Source organism: Quercus robur, chromosome 5 (genome assembly GCF_932294415.1).
Source record: "Quercus robur chromosome 5, dhQueRobu3.1, whole genome shotgun sequence".
Taxonomy (NCBI): domain Eukaryota; kingdom Viridiplantae; phylum Streptophyta; class Magnoliopsida; order Fagales; family Fagaceae; genus Quercus; species Quercus robur.
Genome location: NC_065538.1, coordinates 9,443,542 through 9,467,131, shown reverse-complemented (window position 1 = coordinate 9,467,131; position 23,590 = coordinate 9,443,542). Strand labels below are relative to the sequence as shown.

The 23,590-nt window shown below is 32.6% G+C and overlaps 1 protein-coding gene across 1 annotated transcript; it reads right to left on the bottom strand.

Moving 5' to 3' along the window:
- Positions 1 to 21,646: 21,646 nt before the first annotated feature.
- LOC126729004 (transcription factor MYB24-like) lies at positions 21,647 to 23,362 on the bottom strand. The gene is made up of 3 exons (XM_050434771.1): positions 23,230 to 23,362; positions 22,945 to 23,074; positions 21,647 to 22,431 (listed from the first exon to the last, which is right to left on the bottom strand). Exons 1-3 carry the CDS (start codon positions 23,360 to 23,362, stop codon positions 21,675 to 21,677), a joined length of 1,020 nt encoding a protein of 339 aa, XP_050290728.1. The 3' UTR covers positions 21,647 to 21,674.
- Positions 23,363 to 23,590: the final 228 nt, after the last annotated feature.

Sequence of the window (23,590 nt, the reverse complement as noted above, 5' to 3'; positions counted from 1 at the left end):
CTTTGATTGTATTAGGTTCATTCAATCCCATTCGATGCACTTTGGTCTTATTCGGTCCTGTTTGGTCCTATTTAGTCCACATTGCTCCTACTAGGTCCACTTTGTTCCTATTTAGTCCACTCCAGTCCTAGTCAGTCCATTCTGTCCACTTAGGTTCTATTTGTTCCTATTCGGTCTACCTTGGTCCTGTTTAGTCCATTCAGTCCTATTCGGTCCACATTGGTCCTTTCTGTCCACCTTGGTCCATTCGGTCATATTCAGTCAACTTTATTCCTATTTAGTCCACTTCGGTCCTATTCGGTAAACTTTGTTCCTATTTAGTTCACTTCGGTCCTATTCAGTCCACTTTAGTCATATTTGGTCCTATTTGCTTCATTCGATCATATTCTATCCACTTCGGTCCTTTTTTCTGCACTTACATAATGGGAAAATATAGGTTTGGGTTGAGAGCACATATTCTAAATCCAAATTAATTATATATATATATAAGATCTTAAACTCGTAATATCTAAAATTTTAAGCGTAACATTTATTATTGCTATGCTTCTATTGAGCCACATTAACATAGCATTTAGAACTATTTTGGTCCAGTTAAATTCAAGTGAAGTCTTTCTAAACAAGAAGGTTGTGAATAAACAAATGTTATCTTTAGGGTGGTTTCTTATTCGTTTTAACATCATTGAAATTGAAATTGAAATATTAAAATTTTAAAGAAATTTAAATGAAATGCCATTATTTATTTTTAAATTAATTCAATCATTTACTATAATTTCTATTGTGAAAGTTTAATTCAGAAAGTCTAAAAAACTACTTCAATTTAAAATTATTATCAAAATTTTATTGTTGATTCAAGATTATTCTAATAATTTACTATAATTTTTTTTTTTTTTTTTTTTTTTTTTTTTTTTTTTTTTTTTGTTGAGAAAAAGTACTTTCCTCTCTATATTTAGGATAATTCACAATTTCCCATTCTATCTATGAAATATTGGTATAACCAACTATTGCTGCCTCTCCAGAAACAAGTTTTTTAACTGATTATTTCTACCTCCATAGTTAGAGTACTTCTTTTGGTAATTGCAAATGTGTATCAACAAATCTGCCAAGGAATTCGAATCAAGTACATGCATTGTAGGGCCATCCTAAAAAGATGTAAAGTCTTAGTCAAAAATAGTTATGTTGGAGAAGGTAATAAGTAATAACTTTTCCATTTAAGTACTTTCATTTTAACTTAAGTAATTAATAATTACTTTTGGTAATGCTCATCCACTGCTGCTTGATTTTGTAATTCGATTGATAGATGTGATTGGCAAAAATCAGCAGCAGTGAATGAGTACGTTGACACATGTGAAATGGTGGATTAATATTTTTTTAAGTTTTTAGGATAATTCTATATTATAGAGTTTCTTAAAACCTTATTAATCCACTGTGGAATGAATTATTTTAGAGAAGTGTTAAGTGTTTACAATATTTTTATAACAATTTTATAATAAACTTTATGTGATAAGTTATTATTGGTTTTAATTTGAACCTCGTTAAAATTATTTTTTTGCTCACTAGTAATAGGTAAACACTAGTAACAACTTGCCACTAAGAAAATGTTATAACCATATATAACATTTCTCACTATTTTATGACATGGTTAATAATTTAAATTGGCATCCAAATTATTACTGGTCAATGTTTATTTAAATGATGTTGAGGTCACAAAATTGAATCCTTCGATTTCACGATTATGGTTTTAACAGTTATATAATATAAATATTACTTTTAAAACTTTAGAGGGTTATTATCTTGAAAATGATGATCATTACTCTTAAAATTTTAAAGGATTATTATATTGTGTATAATGATATTATTCTTAAAATATGATGATCATTACTTTCTAAATTTTACAGGATCACTATCTTGTATATGATGATAATGAATGTCCATGATTAGATGATGATCAATCACTATAGTCATATATTTGAGTTCCATAACTAAAGATTTAAAAATACAAGTGTACCAAAGAAGGAAAATTAAGGTTAGAGTTCTTGCTAAATTAATATGCAAACTTAGATTTAGATCGATGAAGAACAACAAAGGTGAAATTAATAATGAACTCTTTTCTTAATCATGATAACTTGCTTGATGTAAATGATAATAAATGTATGTATATGGACAAAATTGGCTTTTGTCCTTTTTAAAAAAACAATCCAGCATTTTACCCCATTTCCTAAACTAATTAGGAAAATGCCCTTCTTTTGAAACTCGACTTTCTCAAAATCGAGTTAAAAAAAAAAAAAAAAAATTCTGGTGGCCTATAGTTGCGTTTTAAGAAGCCTATGATGACGTTTTAAGGACCTGTAGTGGCATTTTGTAACTTGATCTTCATGAACTTGAGTTCAATGCAAGTTATTCCTTTTTTATACCTATAACTCGAGTTCATGGAGCTCGAGTTATAAAATGCCACTATAGGCTCATTAAAACGTCACTATAGGCTCCTTAAAATGCCACTGTAGGGCTTAACTCAATTTTGAGAAAGTCGAGTTTCAAAAAAGGGGCATTTCCCTAATTAGTTTGGGAAAGGGAAAAAACGTTGGATTGTTTTTTTAAAAAGGGGCAAAGACCAATTTTTTCCATATGTATATGCTTTCCAAGTTTCCCTAGTGCTACACTCTTGTTGAGGGTGACAGAATTGTATGACAACAAAAACCAAGAATCGATGATAATGATGATTGTAATGAAAGATTCTATATATACATATACTACATATCAGTGATCACATAAATGTGATGATAGAATTAATGGAACAACGTAGCACTTCTACCAAACATTTAAGGTCTATTATTTTGCTACCCTATAACTGGTTGACTTAGAAGTATTACAAGTACATTAGGCATGTAATCATTATATGGAGAATGATAATTGAAGATGAAAGTGATATTGATGATGATGGCGATATATGGTAGACTTTGATATGAGATGATAGAAGCTTAATTTGCATTTTTTTTTTCCCTAGAATTTTTTTTGATACCATTAAAAAGGAAGATATACACAAAAGTTATACAAGTGCTGGGTTGTACTAGCAATAGTCCAAAAGCACCTGAGTTGCTATCTTTGCTACAGACCAGACATGTTTGACTATAATGTGGGGCTCAAAAGGCATGTTACAAAAGAGCCCAGATTGAGTAAAGGTATTAAGATCAGCTAATCTAGTATTGTCTAACCAATCAGTTGATCTTTTCTTCCTAAAGGCTTGGACAACCCTCCTATCATCACCCGAAAACAAAATATACTGAAATCCATGGTGCTTTGCTCTGATGGCAGCATCCACCATTACTTCAAATATTGCCCCACCTTTTGATCTGGCTGCACTACAAGCAACTCTGAAAAACACTCTAACTCCCTGTATATTTACTGCTTCATAGGCAAAAGAGGATCTTTTAAGTCCAACTCAAAGTGTGCGCAAACCAAAAAAAAAAAAAAAACAAAAGTGCTCATTCAACCCAATTTTTTAGGTTGAAATAAAGAACAACAAAATTATCGTCCAAAATTGTGGACTCTTTTTTTTTCTCAATGGTTGAAGAAAAAGGGTGGAATTTTTTTGTTATTAGTCAGTTCTAAGAGCGATCCTGGAAATGGTTCCTATAAAAGAAGGTCTCAATTTTATTCTTTTTCAGAATATAAGGTCCTAATATATTATTCAAATGTGGTAAATTTTTCCTCTCAAAAAACTATATATATATGTGTGTGTGTGTGAAGGGGGGGGGGGGGGGTATAAGAATCCAGAAACTATCTCACTCTCACAAAAGTATGTAAAAAAGTTCTTATTCAAATGATTTTTCTCTGTTACAATTCTCACTTTATGTTTCACTCCCTCCTTTCATTTGTCTTCTTTTTCTTTTTGTACTCTTCCTCCTCCTCCTCCTTCTGCATCCTCATCTTGTGCCTGATTCTCCTTATTTTCTTCTCTAGCATGGGTCATAGTAGGTGCTCTCTTGGTTTGGTTAGGTAGCCTTCTGTCCCATCAAGCTCTTCTTTTCTTGAGGTCATGATGAACAAAGAATTTTAGGGCTGCTTGTGTTATTCTAATAAGTTATCTGTTGCATTAAATGATATTGTGTTAGGTGGATCATTGTGGATTTTACAGGAAGATCTAAAGGGCTTCCTCAGACGCTATGTGTACCACAATGGATTTATTAGGGTAATTCGGAGAGCTTCCTCGATTGATATACGTACCTTGGTGGGATGCATTTGATAGTTCAGGCGTCCTCGGATAATGTGCATACATCAGTGGGATGCATTTGGTATTTTGTCTAGGGGTATTTATCTCAGATGGTTCAAGTGGTCCATTCATGTTTGGATCGAGGGTGGTGGGCCTTGTTTGGTCAATTCTCGAGGTTCGGGATCTTAAGGGTGCTTTTCATAATCGCTTTTTTTTTTAATCTTTTACCCTTGTTCCAAGGTATGTTTTTCCGTAGTTGGGCTCCATTTCTCAAAAAGGCACATTCTGGGTTGGTTTTGGTCTAAGTCCTAATGCTTACTAGAGTTTTAAGTGCCACATCCCTATGTAAATAATTTTTAAGGTCTAAATCCTAATGCTTACTAGAGTTTTAAGTGCCACATCCCTACGTAAATAATTTTTAAAAATTTAAGAAATAATAATATTTTATTAAAATAAAATTTAGAATAGATATTAGATAATTATATATGAGTGTTTCGAAAAGTGATTAAAAAAAAAATAGACAATTTTTTTGCAAGAATTAATGTAAATGCTCAAGGGACATTGTAAACATGTTTCACAAAGCGTTACTGACAAAGCACTTCACTAAAGGTGATGAACGGGTGTCATTGTCACAAGGGAGAGAAAATATTATAAAGAGCAAACTTTATGTGGAACGGGAGGGTGCATATTATTTGAAAAGCAACATTGAAAAAAGTACCTTCACCTTCTCTTGAATGTTCAGCTAGCTATGGTAATAGTTCTCAACAAAAAAATAAATAAATAAATAAAAGTTAGCTATGGTAATAAAACAAAATGGGTAATACATTTGTGTAAAACTACGTTGTGTAAAAAATAAGCTATGTAAAACTTCACGTAACCATCTATGTGAAATCAACACAACCCAAATAAAATAATTGTTCTTGTCTACTCTTGCTTGGCTGCTCTTGATAAGTGAATATATGCTTCTAATTAAAGTTACTCATTTTCAATGATGTGATGTGCTAAAGGGAAAGCTCTATGCTTAGCCTTGTCTAACTATAGTTGAAGTTGATTTAAATTGACATCATCAAGATCACTTTATAAGACAATTATTACATGGATTTGTGCTAGGGTTTTGTCAAACTTCCAAGATGCTAAAACAAAATATTTGTCAACATCTTCAAGTTGGTTTCTGACGTAAAATATGAACATATTGAACATAGCCTACTTGGAAATAGTTAAGGGATACTGCAAAAATCCACCCAAATACTACAGAGTAGAATTAGCAAACTAGTGATACAAATTACCAAATACATTCATATGCCTTGAAAAATAATTGGGATATGGCTTCCAAAGCCCTCTTATGTACTATAAAGTTGATCCTTTTTTTTTTTTTTTTTTTGAGGTTAAAATATGAAATGTTGATCAGGTTTTACTCGGGTGTTTTTGCCGGGGTTAGATCTATCGTTGTCAATAATTGAACTGGTGACTTGAAGATTTTTTTGCGAAAAAAAAAATTTAATATTAAAAAAAATAAATAATTTTGATAAGTAATTCTATGGTGATATAATCTAGACTCACATTTATTGAGAATTGAAAACACCTACTTATCAAAAAGAAAAAGAAAGAGAATTGAAAACACACCAAATTAAAATATTTTCAGAATGCTTCTGGTAGGTTAGTGTATCAATGTGTTCTTCGGTCATGTCAGATGACTAATGAAGATGATATAAGAAGTATCATGTTGAACAATGTTGAGAGCCTTATATGATAAGATGGCCAATATTGGTTCTTGGGAAAGATGAGGCTATACTAGTTAAGTGAAAATCTTAGTGCTATCAACACTTATACTCTGGAAATTGGCATCCTCTGAGATAGTTTATCTTAGTGCTGTCTACATTTTTTTGTAGAACCATCACTACTCTTGGTGCATGTGAAGCATGCTTATCTACTACTATTTTCTGTCGCTATTCTTTGTTGCTTTGCTACTTACCGTAAAATATAGGGATAATCCTATTATACACAGTCAGTGACGGAGCTAGGATTTCGAGTGAGGGGGGCAAGATAAACTCAAACTGCTTAAAAAATTTGTTATAGCCTAAACCTTCATATCGTAGTTCTAGATTAACCCAAAGACAACCATGTATTTTTAACAAAACTTCTTTGGGGAACTTCATCAAACACTTAAGCTGCAATTACCCTATGCTAATGCTTTAAGATAAATTCCATAAATCATTTAGAACCCAGATAGAGAAACTCACAAAAAGAATCAAAATTTAAAGAAAATTTGAATAAAAAAAAAACTGTATTTTTTGTGAAAGTAGGGAAGTATTGAACAAAAATGAAGGATGAAAATTCAAAACTACGCTTTATATATTTTATATTTTTCTTTTTCTCATTGGGCTAGGGGGGGCAAGTATTGAAAAAAAAAAATGAAGGATGAAAATTCAAAACTACGCTTTATATATTTTATATTTTTCTACCCCCCCCCCCCCCAACCCAGTCTAGCATAGCTACATCCTTGGTTAAAACTTAAAAAGATCAACAAACTTAAAGTGTGATAATTGCGATAACATTTTTGTCACTACTAGACTAGAGTTCTTTAAATATTGTGTCTTAATATAGGGACTTATGTTGCTCCCATATGTAAAATTTTGAGGGAAAACTTTAATTTATTGGAGTCAAAGTATCACATGCTGCTGAACTTGCGTGACGCATAATTCTTATAGCCCTCTCACTTCTTCTCTTCTTTTTACTTTTTCTCTCCTCTCATACACTCACTGTCACTCCCTTTGGTCTCTTCTCTTCCCACATATTTCTCCCTATTTGTCTCTCTTCTCTCTTTTCTTCCAGTTTCTCTTCCACTCTTTAACATAGCTCTCTTAATTTTGAGCTATATTTTCTTTTTTCTCTAAACAATTTTTGGCTTGATGGATTCCCATATGGACAACTGCAAAAGTTCGATTTTTTTTTTTCACACATAAAAGTGCAACAAGAAAGAAAAGAAAAAAAATAGAAAGAATGAACGAAGTAAAAAACAAAAATTTGCCAATGTAGTGCTATATGGCTAATTGCTTTTACATAGGGCAATCCATACAATAAATTAATAATGTTACAAATAACAGTATAATAAATGACAATATTTTTAGGGGAATTTCATTTTGTCATTTATCATATTAATATCATGAAGTGGATTTCAATGTCTTCCTCAGACTTCAAAGCTAAGCCATTGATTTCTTTAAACTATTGTATCAATTATGACCTATACCCTAGTCTTGTGTATGGGCTAGCATTGTAGATATATTTTGCAGAAATTTTTTTGAGTAATTTGCATTTGTTTTTAGTCTTACAAAGTGATCAATATATATTTCTTATGTACGTTATTGCCCATATATATATAAACATACACATACAAGCAAGATGAATGGTAGAGATCATGAAAATTGACACCTAGTTTTAATTGTATCTAATTTTGATTATATCCATTGTCAAATTTTAGTTTGAAGACCAAATTCATTCTTGGTTTTTTATTTATTTATTGATATTGACTACATTAGTTGGGTTTACACAAATCACTTGTTATACATGTTTTAAATTATACAAAAAATATTATAAAAATTTTGTACATACCAAACACTAGTAAATGTTTTCAAGTTTATTTTCAAAGTTGTTACCAAACACCGAAAAAAGAGATAATTTTCTAGAAAATAACGTTAATGCTAAAACAAACAAAGTGTGAAGCTCTATTTCTTTCGGCATTAATGTTTTCTTATTAGAGTGTTTCAACATTAATGTATTATTGGAGTGTTTTTCTTATGATATAGTGTTTTGGGCTTTACTTAAGTTTGGGCCTTACTTAAGTTTGGACCAATCTTTACAATTTAAGAATTTATTTTCTATTGGCCCAACAAACTCCTCTTTCTGTTTCACCACAACCACATATTGTTGAGACGGACATTCAAAAGATTGGTTCTCTGCTGCACTTCCTGGACAGCAATAAAGCTTCCTCAATCCAGCATGATTTAGTTTACATTTGGAGTTCTGATATATATATATATATATATATATATAATTTTCATGTGCGTGCAGTTATGATATTCTAAAAAATTGTTTTTTAAGTACAAAAATTGTGAAGTTGCTTGTAGTTGTAATGGATAGGTTCTTTGGTCTGATTTCTACTTTGTCCAGTTAACGGGTGCCCAAAGGGCATTTGTAAATGGATCCTTTTAAGAATGTTATGATATTACTTTTATGAAAAATATAAAAATTTGTTTAAAAAATCAGTCACTTTTTTATTTTTCCTTAAAAGGTTTCTAAAAATATTTTCTAAACCAATGCCCTTATTGCATTCCTTAACTTTTTCCATTTCTTATTAATCACATATTGAATTTTTCCAAAGTGATTTATCCAAAAAAAGCATTTTTAATGTGATTGTGTTTTCCTATTCACCAATTTCATTACTTCCTAGGTTTAATAAAACTAGCAGTGACATTAAATGAAGGGAAGCATCCCATGTTCTAATTGAATAAAAATCATATCTCAAATGTTTCACTTTATACTTCATCAATTATAATTTGTTATATCTTTTTTTTTTCTTTTTAAAAAGTAACTTAGGTTTAAAATTAAAGAAAAAAAAAAAAAAAAAAAAGGCATGATATACATTAATTTTGTAGATGGGGGAGTAGGAAGTGTTACCCTAAGAGAGTGGCGTGATTTTAATTCGAATTTAGAATTCGAGTGACCTTGTGACTGGTGTAGGTCTTGAGTTTGGACTGAAGAATAGAACTTGAACAATTTTTTTTTGGGGGGGGGTGGTGTAGAATGTGATTGGATATGAACTTTTCTAAAACATGTAACATTTATGGTAATTTACTATTGTTGGCGGTGCAGTAGGACAATAATTCAAGCTTTACATGCAAGTAGACCCAATCAGCCAAGAGTTCAATACTTGGCTGGTGACATTTCATTTGTATTAATTTGTTGTCACATTATTAGCCCAATGACAGTAGATATGTGGCCCAAAACATAAAGTCTCTCTTCTCGTCTTCCTCAACCCTCTATGTCATTTGCTCCAGTCCACGCATGGAAAGCAGGAAAGAGCTTATTTGCTTCTTTTTCAGGATTTATTATTTTGTGTAATGGTTATATGTAGTATCTATCTTACACGAAAGTGGATCATACAAATGTGTGCTCCACCTCATATACGAGGGATGTTATATACAACTTGTTAGGACATATGTGAATCATGTTAGGAACATATGTCAATATAGAATTAGTTAATCTTTTGACAAAACGCATTTTACTTATAATTGAGTATATCTAGGAAGTGCTAGATTTTAAAACTCGACAGATAGCATCTATCAAGGTTTAAAAGGTAGCTTTTGCCCGATGCTCGATAGTTGCTCGAGAGATACCCTATCTATTGAGATTTATGAAAATTAGATTTTCAGTTTTGATTTTCATTCAATCCATGTATACATGTTTGGGCTTTCTTTTCTCACAATCCTAAACATATATAAGGATTATTTTAAGGGCTGTCACAGTGGATGCAAGTGAGTACAACTTGATGCATAGGTTTTATACAAGCATATTGTGACCAGAGACATATGCCCTAGTTTATCTTCCTCTTCAAGAAGTTGTTACGTTTGTGCGCCGTAGGGTTTTGTAACCAAGGAGCTTCATGATCTTCATCGTGTTGATGAACTAAAGAACATTGCAGCCAACATCCGTGAGTACAACTTGATGCAAAGGTTTTACACAAGCATATTGTGACCAGAGACATATGCCGTAGTTTATCTTCCTCTTCAAGAAGTTGTTGCGTTTGTGCGCCGTAGGGTTTTGTAACCAAGGAGCTTCATGATCTTCATCGTGTTGATGAACTAAAGAACTTTGTAGCCAACATCCTTCACAAGTTGGTGGTTAGTCATGTACTTGGATCCATGCATAAATTGGTTAGTCACGTACTGGGAGCCGTGCATTGAAAGGAAAGATTGTCACTACAAAACAAGTCCAATTGGATATTGGGGTAAGGGTTCAACTGTATGTTGGTATAAGGTACTGGAATTCTTTTACTTGTAACCACTTGTTGTGATAATAGTGGATTCTCGGGAGTGGTGACCTTAAAATCACTAGGTGAGGTTTTTGCCTTGGAGGTTTTCCTCATTCATAAACAAATCACCATTGAATTTTATTTTCCACTGAAGACCTTCTCATTAAGGTACACATTTAGGACATTGTAAGTCCTAATAAAGATAGCTATTATATATGTCCTTGCATGATTTATATCTATTTTATAGAATTATGTATAGCTATGAATCATTAGTGTTAGGTTCTAAGATTTTAGGAACTAATGTATTAGAATTTCAATATGTAATATGTTGGCAAACCATGATCAAAATATAGAATCTAGGTTTAGGCTTGCTCAAAGTGTGATTTAATGTAAAATTGAAATCAAGTGATTGTAGGATTTATTGAACAAAATCTACAAAGCTCGATATATCAAAAATTAGACTCGATTGATTGAAACACGTGCAAATTTATTTTCTGCAGAAATTCCAATTCAGCCTAAGCCTGTTTGATGTGTAGGGTTTTGTGTTTTACTTCAAGTATAAAAGAAAAAACCCTAGCTACATTTGAGAAGTCTTTGGAGAGTTGTGTATTAAATCTTTTGTGAGATCTAGAGGTGTTTATCTTTATACACATATATAGAGTTGTCAAGATTAAGACTTGTATCAAGAACTTGATGATCTCTTCAGTTGTTGCTTAAAGAAATTTAAAGAAGATCTGAAACCTTTGAGTGGAGTCTCAAAGTTACAAGCAGGAGAACTTGTGGTTGTAGTAGATCAAGGAAAGAAGTAGTCTATGGACTCAAAGCTATCACAAGGTCGTAGTAGTAAGTTTTCTACTCAAAGTAGCAATAGGATGTTAGTGGTCTAAGTTCTATTGTAAAATTTTCAATTCTTTCATAGTAGATCTGTTTTACCTTAAGGATAACTAGATTAAATCCTCCCTAGATTTTTTACTAGTTAGATTTTCCTGGATTATCATATGGTTATGTTCTTTATATTTTCGCATTATTTACATGATATGATTTTATTGTGTTAACCTAGAATTGAATAATTTATCTAAGTAATCACTTGGCTAAATAACTAACTTAAACAACTTGCGTTAAGGGGTCTAAAAACGTACAAGTGGTATCAGAGCAGGTTAGCTCTTGTGTTTTTAGATCTTTTGATCTAAGAGTTGATCATTGACCCTTGTTGTCATGGAATACGGTCACTCTCTTGTGATCCCACCTCACTTTGATGGGAACAACTATGCCTACTAGAAAGTAAGGATGAAAACATTCCTAAAATCTATTGATGAAAGAGTTTGCAATTCCGTTGAATACGGATGGGAGAAATCGACTGCTCCAGTAAGCGAATGGTCAACTTCTCAAAAAGAGGCAGCCGCTTTTAATAACAAAGTCATGAATGTTATTTTTAATGCTATTTTCTATGGAGGAATTCAAGAGAATCTCAAATGTTGAGGTTGCTCATACTGCTTGGAATGTTCTTCAAACTGTGCGTGAAGGCACAAAGGCAATTAAGATTAATAAGTTGCAGCAGTTAACTATTAGATTTGAAAGCATTAGAATGTCTGATGAGGAATGTTTTGATGAATTCTATGCTAAGTTTAATGATATTGTTAATTTTGCTTATAATTTGGGTGGCATTTATGATCAACCTAAGATTGTTAGGAAGATTCTTAGATCTTTGATTAAGGACTTTAGACCCAAGGTGACTGTCATTACTGAAAGTAAGGATGTAGACTTCATCCTGTTGATGAGCTTGTAGGATCTCTCCAGTCCTATGAGCTAGACCTACCTAAGACAAACAAATTCAAATCAGTGGCTCTTAAGTTAGTTGATAATGTTGATGGGAATGAATTTGATGATAAACTTTCTTCTACAAATATTTTTTATCTTGCTAAGAACTTTAGAAACTTTCTTAGGAACAACAACAGAAGGGCAAGAGGTAAAAACAATGCTGAAGCTAGGAATTTTAAGAGGAATGAACCAACTAAAGTGAACAATACTGATAAAATTTAAAGAAAAAGTTGGTCAAACCTCTAGTAATTCTCTAGGTCAACAATGTTTTGGCTGTCAAGGGTATGGTCATGTGAAATTTGAATGTCCTACATTCTTGAGGTTAAAGGGTAAACCTATCAAGTTTTTGATCATGAGTCTGGTAGTGATGAAGATGGAAACTTCATTTTTTTTCATAGCTACTGTTGTAGTTGATGAAAGTGGTGTGGTTGAAGAGAACCTTTCTGATGGGGAACTCTTTGAGTATGCTAATTTGCAAGAAGCTTTTAATAAGCTATGTAAAGTTGCTACAAAGGATGCAATGAGTGTTGACTTAGGTTTGAAGAAGATTGCCTCCCTTGAACTTGATAAGAAAAACTTGTTGCTAAAATTGCTTGATGCTAATAATTTGATTGATAAGGTGAAGACTGAAAACATGATGTTGCTTGATAAGATTAAGAACTTAGAACTAGAATTATCTGTTATTAGAGAACAAACAAATAGGTCTACTAATTCTAAACTTGATCACATGTTGAGTATTCAGAAGTCTCCCTTAAACAAAACCGATCTAGGTTTTGTAGATAGCCTCTCTGTGTCTAAAACTCATTCCACAAACTTTGTTACTTCTTTTGAGCCCCCCAAGAGTGAGAGTGTCAAACCAGTAGAAGTTACACCAGCTCCTAGGATTAGGGTTGATCTTAAAGAGTCTAAGCCTAAGAATTCTAACCCCCCTAAGGATAAGAAGCATGATAGACCTCTGTGGTTTTGTCATTTTTATGGAAAGGCTAGGCATACTCGCCCAAATTGTTTCAAGTTGCAAGCTACGAGCAAATAAACCAAGAGTACATGTGACTCAAGCACAAGATTCTATGGTACTCATTGGTGAATTGGCAAATGCTTAAAACCTTTATACCAATCCTGGAGTTGCATATCATTCTAATATGAATAATAACTCCAATGCTATAGTTGTGTCTAAGAAGTTTTGGATGCAAAAGGCTCAATCTAATTGAGTCTTTCTGACATGGTCCTTGTGCTTTATCTCAATACTCTTTGTGACCATTCTTCTTTTGATGTTTTGTTTTCTTTTTACTTTTAGGATTTGCATTGTATTACATTCATGCATTTCATGATAGGTTTTTCTTTTTGTTATTTTTTTTTAAAATAAAAAAATAAAAAAAATAAATAAAAAATGAGGAAAGAGGGATGTGTTTTGTATTATAGATCTTGGATTTGTAATCAAGGTTAGCCTATTATCTTTACATAACATGCTTGTGTACCTTGTTTAGCTTGGATGAGCTTTTTTTTTTTTTTTTTTTTGCACTTTGCTAGTTTTAGCTATGTAGTGCATGCTGTGTGGGAGTTGTTTATAGTTTTTGATCACATGATCTTGATTTTGAAGTCATATACTTTTGATTGTTAAGACTAGAACCTAAAGAAAAAGGCACTAATAACTATCTCACCACTGTTTACTAGCCAATCATGAACACCTTAGTGCATATCATAAGATTTTGTACTTTAGAAAGTATAGCACATGCATAAAAAGAACATAAGGTATAGCCTCGAATTAATAATAAAATTGGAGTGTACATTATTGGGCTATAATAAAGATGACACAAAGAAATAAAATTGGTGTGTACATTATCTGACTTAAATAACAATTTCACAATGACATAAAAATGGTGTGTACATTATAAGGCAAAATAAAAAAAATAAATAAAAAAAGTTACATGATTGGAAGCTTGTTTTCTAGGATATGTGAGAATTATATGATGTAACTCTTTAGGTGATAGTCACTTTCAAATTTATGTGATGAATAATGTAGAAATTGTGATTGATAACTATCTACATATCACCTCACATGTATCTCATGTTGTTACTCGTTGCACACACCACACAAGTTATTATTTGTCAAACTTAGTACATGAAATTTTGTGTGAAGTTGATTTGGTTATCCAAGATTGTACGCTCCTTGATTTTGATACAAAATATGTTTATTGTTTGCGTTTTGGTGACAAAAAGTGTGAAAATCTTGTTTTTGGAAGATCTGAGTTGAATTCAATTGGTTTTGAAAAACTTTTAAACCCATACTCATGCATTTCATTCATGAAATATGTTGGTTTGAGTGGTTTTTGCAAAAAACTTTCTCTATTTTTCAAAAATTTCAAAATTCCAAAATTTCGATCGATCGAATGTGTTTCTCGACCGATCGAAATTGCGTTAAAAAGAACATAAGGTATAGCCTCGAATTAATAATAAAATTGGAGTGTACATTATTGGGCTATAATAAAGATGACACAAAGAAATAAAATTGGTGTGTACATTATCTGACTTAAATAACAATTTCACAATGACATAAAAATGGTGTGTACATTATAAGGCAAAATAAAAAAAATAAATAAAAAAAGTTACATGATTGGAAGCTTGTTTTCTAGGATATGTGAGAATTATATGATGTAACTCTTTAGGTGATAGTCACTTTCAAATTTATGTGATGAATAATGTAGAAATTGTGATTGATAACTATCTACATATCACCTCACATGTATCTCATGTTGTTACTCGTTGCACACACCACACAAGTTATTATTTGTCAAACTTAGTACATGAAATTTTGTGTGAAGTTGATTTGGTTATCCAAGATTGTACGCTCCTTGATTTTGATACAAAATATGTTTATTGTTTGCGTTTTGGTGACAAAAAGTGTGAAAATCTTGTTTTTGGAAGATCTGAGTTGAATTCAATTGGTTTTGAAAAACTTTTAAACCCATACTCATGCATTTCATTCATGAAATATGTTTGTTTGAGTGGTTTTTGCAAAAAACTTTCTCTATTTTTCAAAAATTTCAAAATTCCAAAATTTCGATCGATCGAATGTGTTTCTCGACCGATCGAAATTGCGTTAAAAAGAACATAAGGTATAGCCTCGAATTAATAATAAAATTGGAGTGTACATTATTGGGCTATAATAAAGATGACACAAAGAAATAAAATTGGTGTGTACATTATCTGACTTAAATAACAATTTCACAATGACATAAAAATGGTGTGTACATTATAAGGCAAAATAAAAAAAATAAATAAATAAAGTTACATGATTGGAAGCTTGTTTTCTAGGATATGTGAGAATTATATGATGTAACTCTTTAGGTGATAGTCACTTTCAAATTTATGTGATGAATAATGTAGAAATTGTGATTGATAACTATCTACATATCACCTCACATGTATCTCATGTTGTTACTCGTTGCACACACCACACAAGTTATTATTTGTCAAACTTAGTACATGAAATTTTGTGTGAAGTTGATTTGGTTATCCAAGATTGTACGCTCCTTGATTTTGATACAAAATATGTTTATTGTTTGCGTTTTGGTGACAAAAAGTGTGAAAATCTTGTTTTTGGAAGATCTGAGTTGAATTCAATTGGTTTTGAAAAACTTTTAAACCCATACTCATGCATTTCATTCATGAAATATGTTGGTTTGAGTGGTTTTTGCAAAAAACTTTCTCTATTTTTCAAAAATTTCAAAATTCCAAAATTTCGATCGATCGAATGTGTTTCTCGACCGATCGAAATTGCGTTAAAAAATTTGGTTTGAATCTGCCTGGCTCGATTGGTGCTCGATCGATCGAAACCCAATTTTGACCGATCGAAATTTGAAAGCTGAGTTTTTAAAAAAGGTTCTCCTTACGTGTTCTTGATTATTTCAAAGCTTTTCAAAACCTTTTCTCACTTTCTCTCTTCGACCGATCCAATCTAAGGATTTTTTTGTCGTTTTCTTCCACAAATTTCTCCAAGGTTTTTGTCCTCAAGCATTGATAAGTCTTTTATACCATTTCTTTTTCAAGTTAATTACACGTTTCATGCATTTTCTTGAAAATTTTGAACATAGGAATTTAGGGATTTTTGTTCATTTCTAATCATTTTTGTTCAATGGGTTTTTGTTCTTAGATGCTATTAACATGATTCCCATGCATTAATTTGATTAATTTGTTGGTTTAAGAACAATTGAAAATTCTAGGGTTTGGAATTTTTGTGAAATTGGGATTTTGTTCAATTGAGATTAATTTGATGAAATTGACATGTGATATTGATAAATTAAGTCATTATATGATGTTTCCTAACTAGTATAATGGTTAATTGATAAATTTGGTTAAATTTTTGAAATTGGGTTTTTCAAATTTAGGGTTTTTGGACCAAAACTCTATGTTCAAGTCCATTGATGGTTTATAAAGTAAAATTGAACAAATTTCAATGCATTAGAGCATGCATCATATGTGCATTCACTTCATGCATCATATAAATTGTTATTTATTGATATTTTTTTGCTCTAACCCTCTCTAATGCAGTCTGCCCTTGGTATTTTCTTTGTTTTTTGTTTTCTTTTTCTTTAAACCCTTAGCATCATGGATAGGAAGACTAGAGCCAAGAAAACCACCACCCCTTCTACTCCTGAGTTCCAAAGTGATAGGTTTAGAATCATAAAAAACCAAGAAACCTATGAGAAGCTTAATATTTTTAGATCGGTTTAGGCTGAGCATAAGGTCATTTTAGATGAGCTTGATCCTAAGATACGTAGAAATTTTGAGCGTAGGGGTTGGTTACCATTCTTAGAGGTAGAGCATCCTCCTCCAGTTGCATTGATTAAAGAGTTCTACTCGAACTTCTCTATCCACTCCACTTCCTCCAACATTCAATTTGTGAAGAGTTAGATAAGGGGAGAAGAGTATGTCATTACTCCTGATGTAGTGACCTTTGCTCTTGGTGTACCTTTGGTATAGCAGCCCATGTACTCTTACACTGAGACCCCTCACCTCGATGACATTATGTCACTCATCATCGGTACTTCTATTAGTTGGGGTACTAATCCTCGTGTCACTTCTCATGAGCTTACTGAGCTCAACTATTTGTTTTTCTGAATTTATTGTCATTGTATTTGGCCTATCTCTCATCTTCATACTATTCCCATTGAGAGATGTGCGTTCTTGTACGCTCTCGTCACTGATGCTCCTATGAGTTTTCCATCTCTTTTCATTAGTTCACTTGTTGAGGTTCATAGGTGTAGTGCCAAATCTCATGATTTATTCTTTCCAATCTTTATTCATAGGATTCTTTTGGACTTAGGTTTAGAGGACTTTCCCACATCTGAGCCTATATATATCATAGCTCCTATAGGTGCTACCTTTCTTAGGCAAAGAGCAACTCAGTTAAAAGCTAGCTTTAAGCGCCCTAAAGTCAAGTCTTCTACAGGTGATGCATCTAGGCCTCCTTCATCTAGTGAACCTTCTTCTGAGACATATGTAGACCCTATAGCTACCGTGGATCCTCCACCATCTACGTCGGGTGACTCTTCCTTGCGGAGCATGCTAGATATAGTTATGATCGTTCAGGCGGCGCATAGACAGCTTCTGTTAGATGTGCTCAATGAGCTTCATGCTTTATGATCAGATTTGGCGGATGATAGGGGAGACATTATGTTATGTTTTACGTTTAGTGTTTAGTTTTTTATTGTTTCTTGATTCACATATGGTACATTTGATTTTTGATTTATATTTATGAGGTTATTCATGATATATGTCTTTTATTTTATATTTTGTGAAATCAAGAAGTTTAATTTTGTTTTATTTGTATTTTCCACACATGCGTTTATGTGTTTGTTGCGTGTTTTAGGAATTTATAAGTTAATTTATTTGTGGCTGCTGTCTACTTTTGCAACTGATAGATAGCGGTTAGATTGAATTGTATTTAGGTTTTTTTTTTTTTTTTTTTTTTTTTTTTTTTTTTTTTAATTTGAATGGGCTTTTTTTTTTTTTTTTTTTACTTTGAGAATTTTATTTTTGTAATGTTTTTTGTTACGGATTGTCAAATGGGGAGTTTGTTAGGTTCTAAGACTTTAGGAACTAATGTATTAGAACTTCAATTTGTAATATGTTGGCAAACAATGATCAAAACATAGAGTCCAGGTTTAGGCTTGCTCAAAGTGTGATTTAATGTAAAATTGGAATCAAGTGATTGTAGGATTTATTGGACAAAATCTGCAAGGCTCGATCGATCGAAACACGTGCAAATTTATTTTTCTGCAGAAATTCCAATTCAGTTCAAGCCCATTTGATGTGTAGGGTTTTGTGTTTTAATCCAAGTATAAAAGGAAAAACCCTAGCTACGTTTGAGAAGTCTTTGGAGAGTTGATTAATTGAATCTTTTGTGAGATCTAGAGGTGTTTACCTTCATACACACATATAGAGTTGTTAAGATCAAGATTCGTGTCATGAACTCGATGATCTCTTCAGTTGCTGCTTAAAGACTTTAAAGAAGATCTGAAACCTTTGAGTGGAGTCTCAAAGTCAAAAGTAGGACAACTTGTGGTTGTAGCGGATCAAGGAATGAAGTAGTCCATGGACTCGGAGCTATCATGTGGTCGTGGTAGTAAGTTTTCTACTCGATATAGCAATAGGATGTTAGTGGTCTAAGTTCTATTGTAAAAACTTGAATTCTTTCATAGTGGATTTGTTTTACCTTGAGAATAACTAGGTTAAATCCTCCTCAGGTTTTTTACTGGTTAGATTTTCCTGGGTTATCATATCATTGTGTTCTATATATTTCTGCATTATTTACATGATATGATTTTATTGTGTTAACCTAGAGCTGAATAATTTATCTAAGTAATCACTTGCCTAAATAACTAGGTTAAATAACTTGTGTTAAGGGGTCTAAAAATGTACAATTAGGATTAATTTTCTCATGCTCATCCTATAAAATATTTATTAAGAAAAAAAAATTATTGATTTCTCTCCAACATAAAGAATTGTATGCTACAAACTTCATTAACCATTAAAATTGCTTTCACTTTTTTTCTACTATGGAATCAAATGACTTTTACCGTTGGTATTATATATTTTTCAAATGGACATGGTCAAACTCCCCCTTGAAGAAAAATATATGTTTTAAATACGAAGAAGTTATATGATTGAATCTCATATAATTATTTTTTATTGCTAGTGATACAAATTTATGTTAAATACAAATTTTTACATCAGCTTTTTTTTCTTTTTCTTTTTATAAAATAATGGGAAAAAAAACCCCAACCCTAAGCAAGTGACTGTCTTTTCAAAGCTATCCGCAAACCCTAATGTAGCAAGGCTTCTCGTCTAACACTACTCCCATTCAACTTTCAAGCCTCCCTTCCTTCACTATCTTCCTCCACGATAGTGTTAACCAAGATTCTCTCCCCATTTGTACGACATTTCACTTTCCCTTCAAAATCTGATCATGAATCATAATATATGATTTAAAACACCCATCTCTATCCACTTTAGTCCTATTTGGTCCATTTTGGTTTTATTTGGTCCACTTTGGTCTTGTTCAATCCACTTTCGTTCTATCAGGTCCATTCAATCCTATTTGGTCCACATTGGTCCTCTTCGGTCCACTTCTATCGATTCTGTCCACTTTGATTATATTAGGTTCATTCAATTCCATTCGGTTCACTTTGGTCCATTCTATCCACTTTAGTCCTCTTTGGTCCTATTTGGTCCCCTTTGGTCCTATTTAGTCCACATTGCTCCTATTAGGTCCACTTAGTTTCCATTTAGTCCAATCTGGTTCTATTCAGTCCATTCTGTCCACTAAGGTTCTATTTGTTCCTATTTGGTCTACCTTGGTCTTGTTTGGTCCATTCGGTCCTATTCAGTCTACATTGGTCCTTTCTATCCACTTTGGTCCCTTTGGTCATATTCGGTCAACTTTGTTCCTATTTGGTCCACATCAGTCCTATTCGGTCAACTTATTTCCTATTTTGTTCACTTCAATCCTATTCGGTCCTCTTTAGTGATATTCGGTCCTATTTGTTTCATTCGATCATATTCTATCTACTTCGGTCCATTTTGGTCCACTTCATTGTATTTGGTCCATTTTTGTGCACTTACATAATGGGAAAATATAGGTTTGGGTTGAGAGCGCATATTCTAAATCCAAATTTATATATATATATATATATATATATTAATTATTGCTACGCTTCTATTGAGCCACATTAATGTAGCATTTGAGACTATTTTGGCCTGGTTAAATTTAAGTGAAGTCTTTCTAAACAAGAAGGTTGTGAATATACAGATGTTTTCTTTAGGGTAGTTTCTCATTCATTTTAACATCATTACTTTTAAGTAATCACATGAGGTTGATTATAACTTTGGACTAAATAAATTTTATATATATATATATAGAGAGAGAGAGAGAGAGAGAGAGAGAGAGAGAGAGAGAGAGAGAGAGAGAGAGAGAGAGAGAGAGAGAGAGAGAGAGAGAGAGAGAGAGAGTGGCAGTTGCAATTAATTTAGTAAATATGTGTTAAGGGCTTAGACAAGTAAAAGACCTAAAAAAGGGTAGAGACAATGGACAAAGTAGACAACTGAACTAATCTAATCCTCTTTCACAATTGCATCATCGAGAACACCAAGGATATGTCTGTTAATTATAACTTTTCAATCTTGTTCACTCTTACACTTCACGCTTTTTATTAAAAATTTTGGATCCCTTAATCTTAGAATGAGGTTCTTATTTGTTGGGATGGAGCTCCCTCCTTCATCATCTACCTGTAAGGCGTAGGATTAAAGGGGGAGATACTTGTCCTATCTCTTTCTTCTCTTCTTTTGAGGCACGGATGAATGGGAAAATGGGTGTAGAGCACTGTTCTGATGAGTCATTTCGTAATAAATATGGCCTGCCTAGTTGGTAAAGTGCATTAAATGAGGAGATGATTGTTGCTTAGCTTGCATGTTTCCATTCTTGGTATCTTGATGAACTTCTACTTTTAGATGAGATGCTTCCCCATCTTCCTCAACCTTTGGAGAGGGTCCATAGTGTTCTGTTGATTAGGATGGGGCTATCCTCAATTTAGTATTCTCAGGGAGTGTACAAATATAAAATTTCTAGGACCACACATGTGTTCACAACTTGAACACATGACAAGTGGTGATTAAATTACTTTTCACTAAATGCCAATGATGTACTTGTGTGTAAATGATGTGATCCAATCACATATTAACAAATGTACAAATTGTGTCCATATATAGAAGAACTGATACAAATATAGAGTAGTAATTTAAACTTTGTTAGGCACCAAGGAGTAGGAACTCATACAATATATTAATTAAGTTGACAATAAATTTTTTTTTTTTTTTTTTTTTTTTTTTTTTTTTTTTTTTTTTTTTTTTCGGTGAGAAGGAAAGTTGACAAACTTGAATAACATACCTACACATATTTTTTGAACTTCAACCAGCGATACTCACTTTAACTAGAAACAGTAAGATTTCCCAAAGAAGTTTCACTTATGTCTTGTGCATGCACATAACAAGAAATAAATGCATTGTATCAATTATAGGCCTGCCAATTAATAAATAGAACCTAACTCCAAAAGAGTACCCTGTCTAAGTCTCCCAGCTTGAAGGAAGATTAGGGTTTGTGGCAAATTGGCCGCTTGATAATGCTGACAATGTTGATGCTGATGATAACGATGATGACATGATGGCATCCATGTACTCCATATGATTGTTGGGCACGTGTGGATCATAAGGATAATTACAACCAACTGGAAAATATGGGAGTCTAGCAAGTGGGTCAAGTTCTAGTGAAGCACATGAGTAAGACATGCCACAAAAATTACCATTAATAATCTCACAAGGATTTGGAATCATGGGCACTGTTAATGGATCCTCATCATAATTTGGTGTTGCCATACTTGGGCCAATATAATGTTGTGTTGCTCCACTACTGCTGAAATTTTGATGTTCTTGATTAGGATCAAAATTTTTATGAGGCTGATGTCCTAATGACCAGAGTGGATCATAGGAGGAAGAAGATGGTGGTGCCATTGGGGGTGGAAATTGAACCAAATTGGCACCATAATTGGTTTGCTCTAATTTAAGATCACCATGATCAAAGCCTTGCAAATTTGGGGTTGGAGTGGGAAGGTATAATTGGTCTTGCTGAGAGTTTAGGATCCAATTAGGGTTTGCATTTAGAGAGAAAAGACCTTCCTCAGAGTTACCATTAAATTGCACATCAGGAAAGGTGGCTATTGCAGGAACATCATAAGAAATTACCTTCTTCCTTATGCTTGAATTCCAAAAATTCTTGACCTCATTATCTGTTCTTCCTGGTAGTTGCTTGGCTATCTGAGCCCACCTGTCCAAATAAGAAAAAAGTTCCCTCTTGCATGAAAAAAATAAATGATATTCATGATGCATGAGGGTGATGATAAGAATAATAATGATTAAAAAAAAAAAAAAAGGTTCTTATTAAATTTACTAGATAGATTTACGAGCTGAAGTATTAAATATTAAATAAAATATAAAAAATTTACAATAATTTATTTGTTAGGTTGTTGACGTATCCTTAATGATATTTATTATCATGTCAGTTTGTAAAGTTTATAAATATATATAAAATAAGGGTAATGCTAATGAGTGCCCTTAAGGTACTCGTTAATAATCCATTTGAAAAAAAATTTTATGGGAAATGAAAAAAAAAAAAGTAATTAATATTTTGACAGCTTTTTTTATTTCCCATAAAAGTGGTATCAAAACTTTCCTAAAATGGATTATTAATAAGTGGTCTAAGGGCACTCGTTAGCATGACCCAATAAAATAAAATTGGTAATAGTTTAAATATTTTTGGAAAAGAAAAATAAGATGGTACTTGTTTCCTAGAATGCCCTGAAGTTCAGTGATGAGGGCCGCTTCTTCTGGAGAGAAGCACCCACGTTTTAAGTCAGGTCTGAGATAATTTATCCATCTTAGTCTACAGCTCTTTCCACATCTCTGCAGGCCTGCTTCATAGAAGCCATACAACGAAACCGGAAAAAAAAAAAAAACAAACAAACAAACAATAAGAAAGAAAATTTGAGAAACAATACTAGGAATCCATGAAAGCTATAAAGCTATAGGGCAATTATGAGAGACGACGGAGCAGTGATAATATTACCAGCAAATTTTGGGACAGAGCTCCAGCAACCATGGCCATAGTTTGAAATGTAGTTGATGAGTGTCTCATCTTCCTCCGCTGACCACAGTCCTCTCTTCACCTTCTTCTTGTCACAGCACGAGTGATGTCCCATCTTTCAATCTAAAAGCAGTATAATGCTCTAAAAGCAGTGTTAGTGCAGCCAGTGATAGATGATAAATAAGAATTGGGGAATAAGTTTAAATAGATGAAAAAAAATGAGAGAGAGAGAGAGAGGAAATAATAAAGAAAGGCACCACTAGCTAGATTAAGCCCTAGCTAGGAGAGGTTACACTTACTTTACACCCAAGAAAGCAAAAAAAAAACAGTGAAAGAAAGAAAT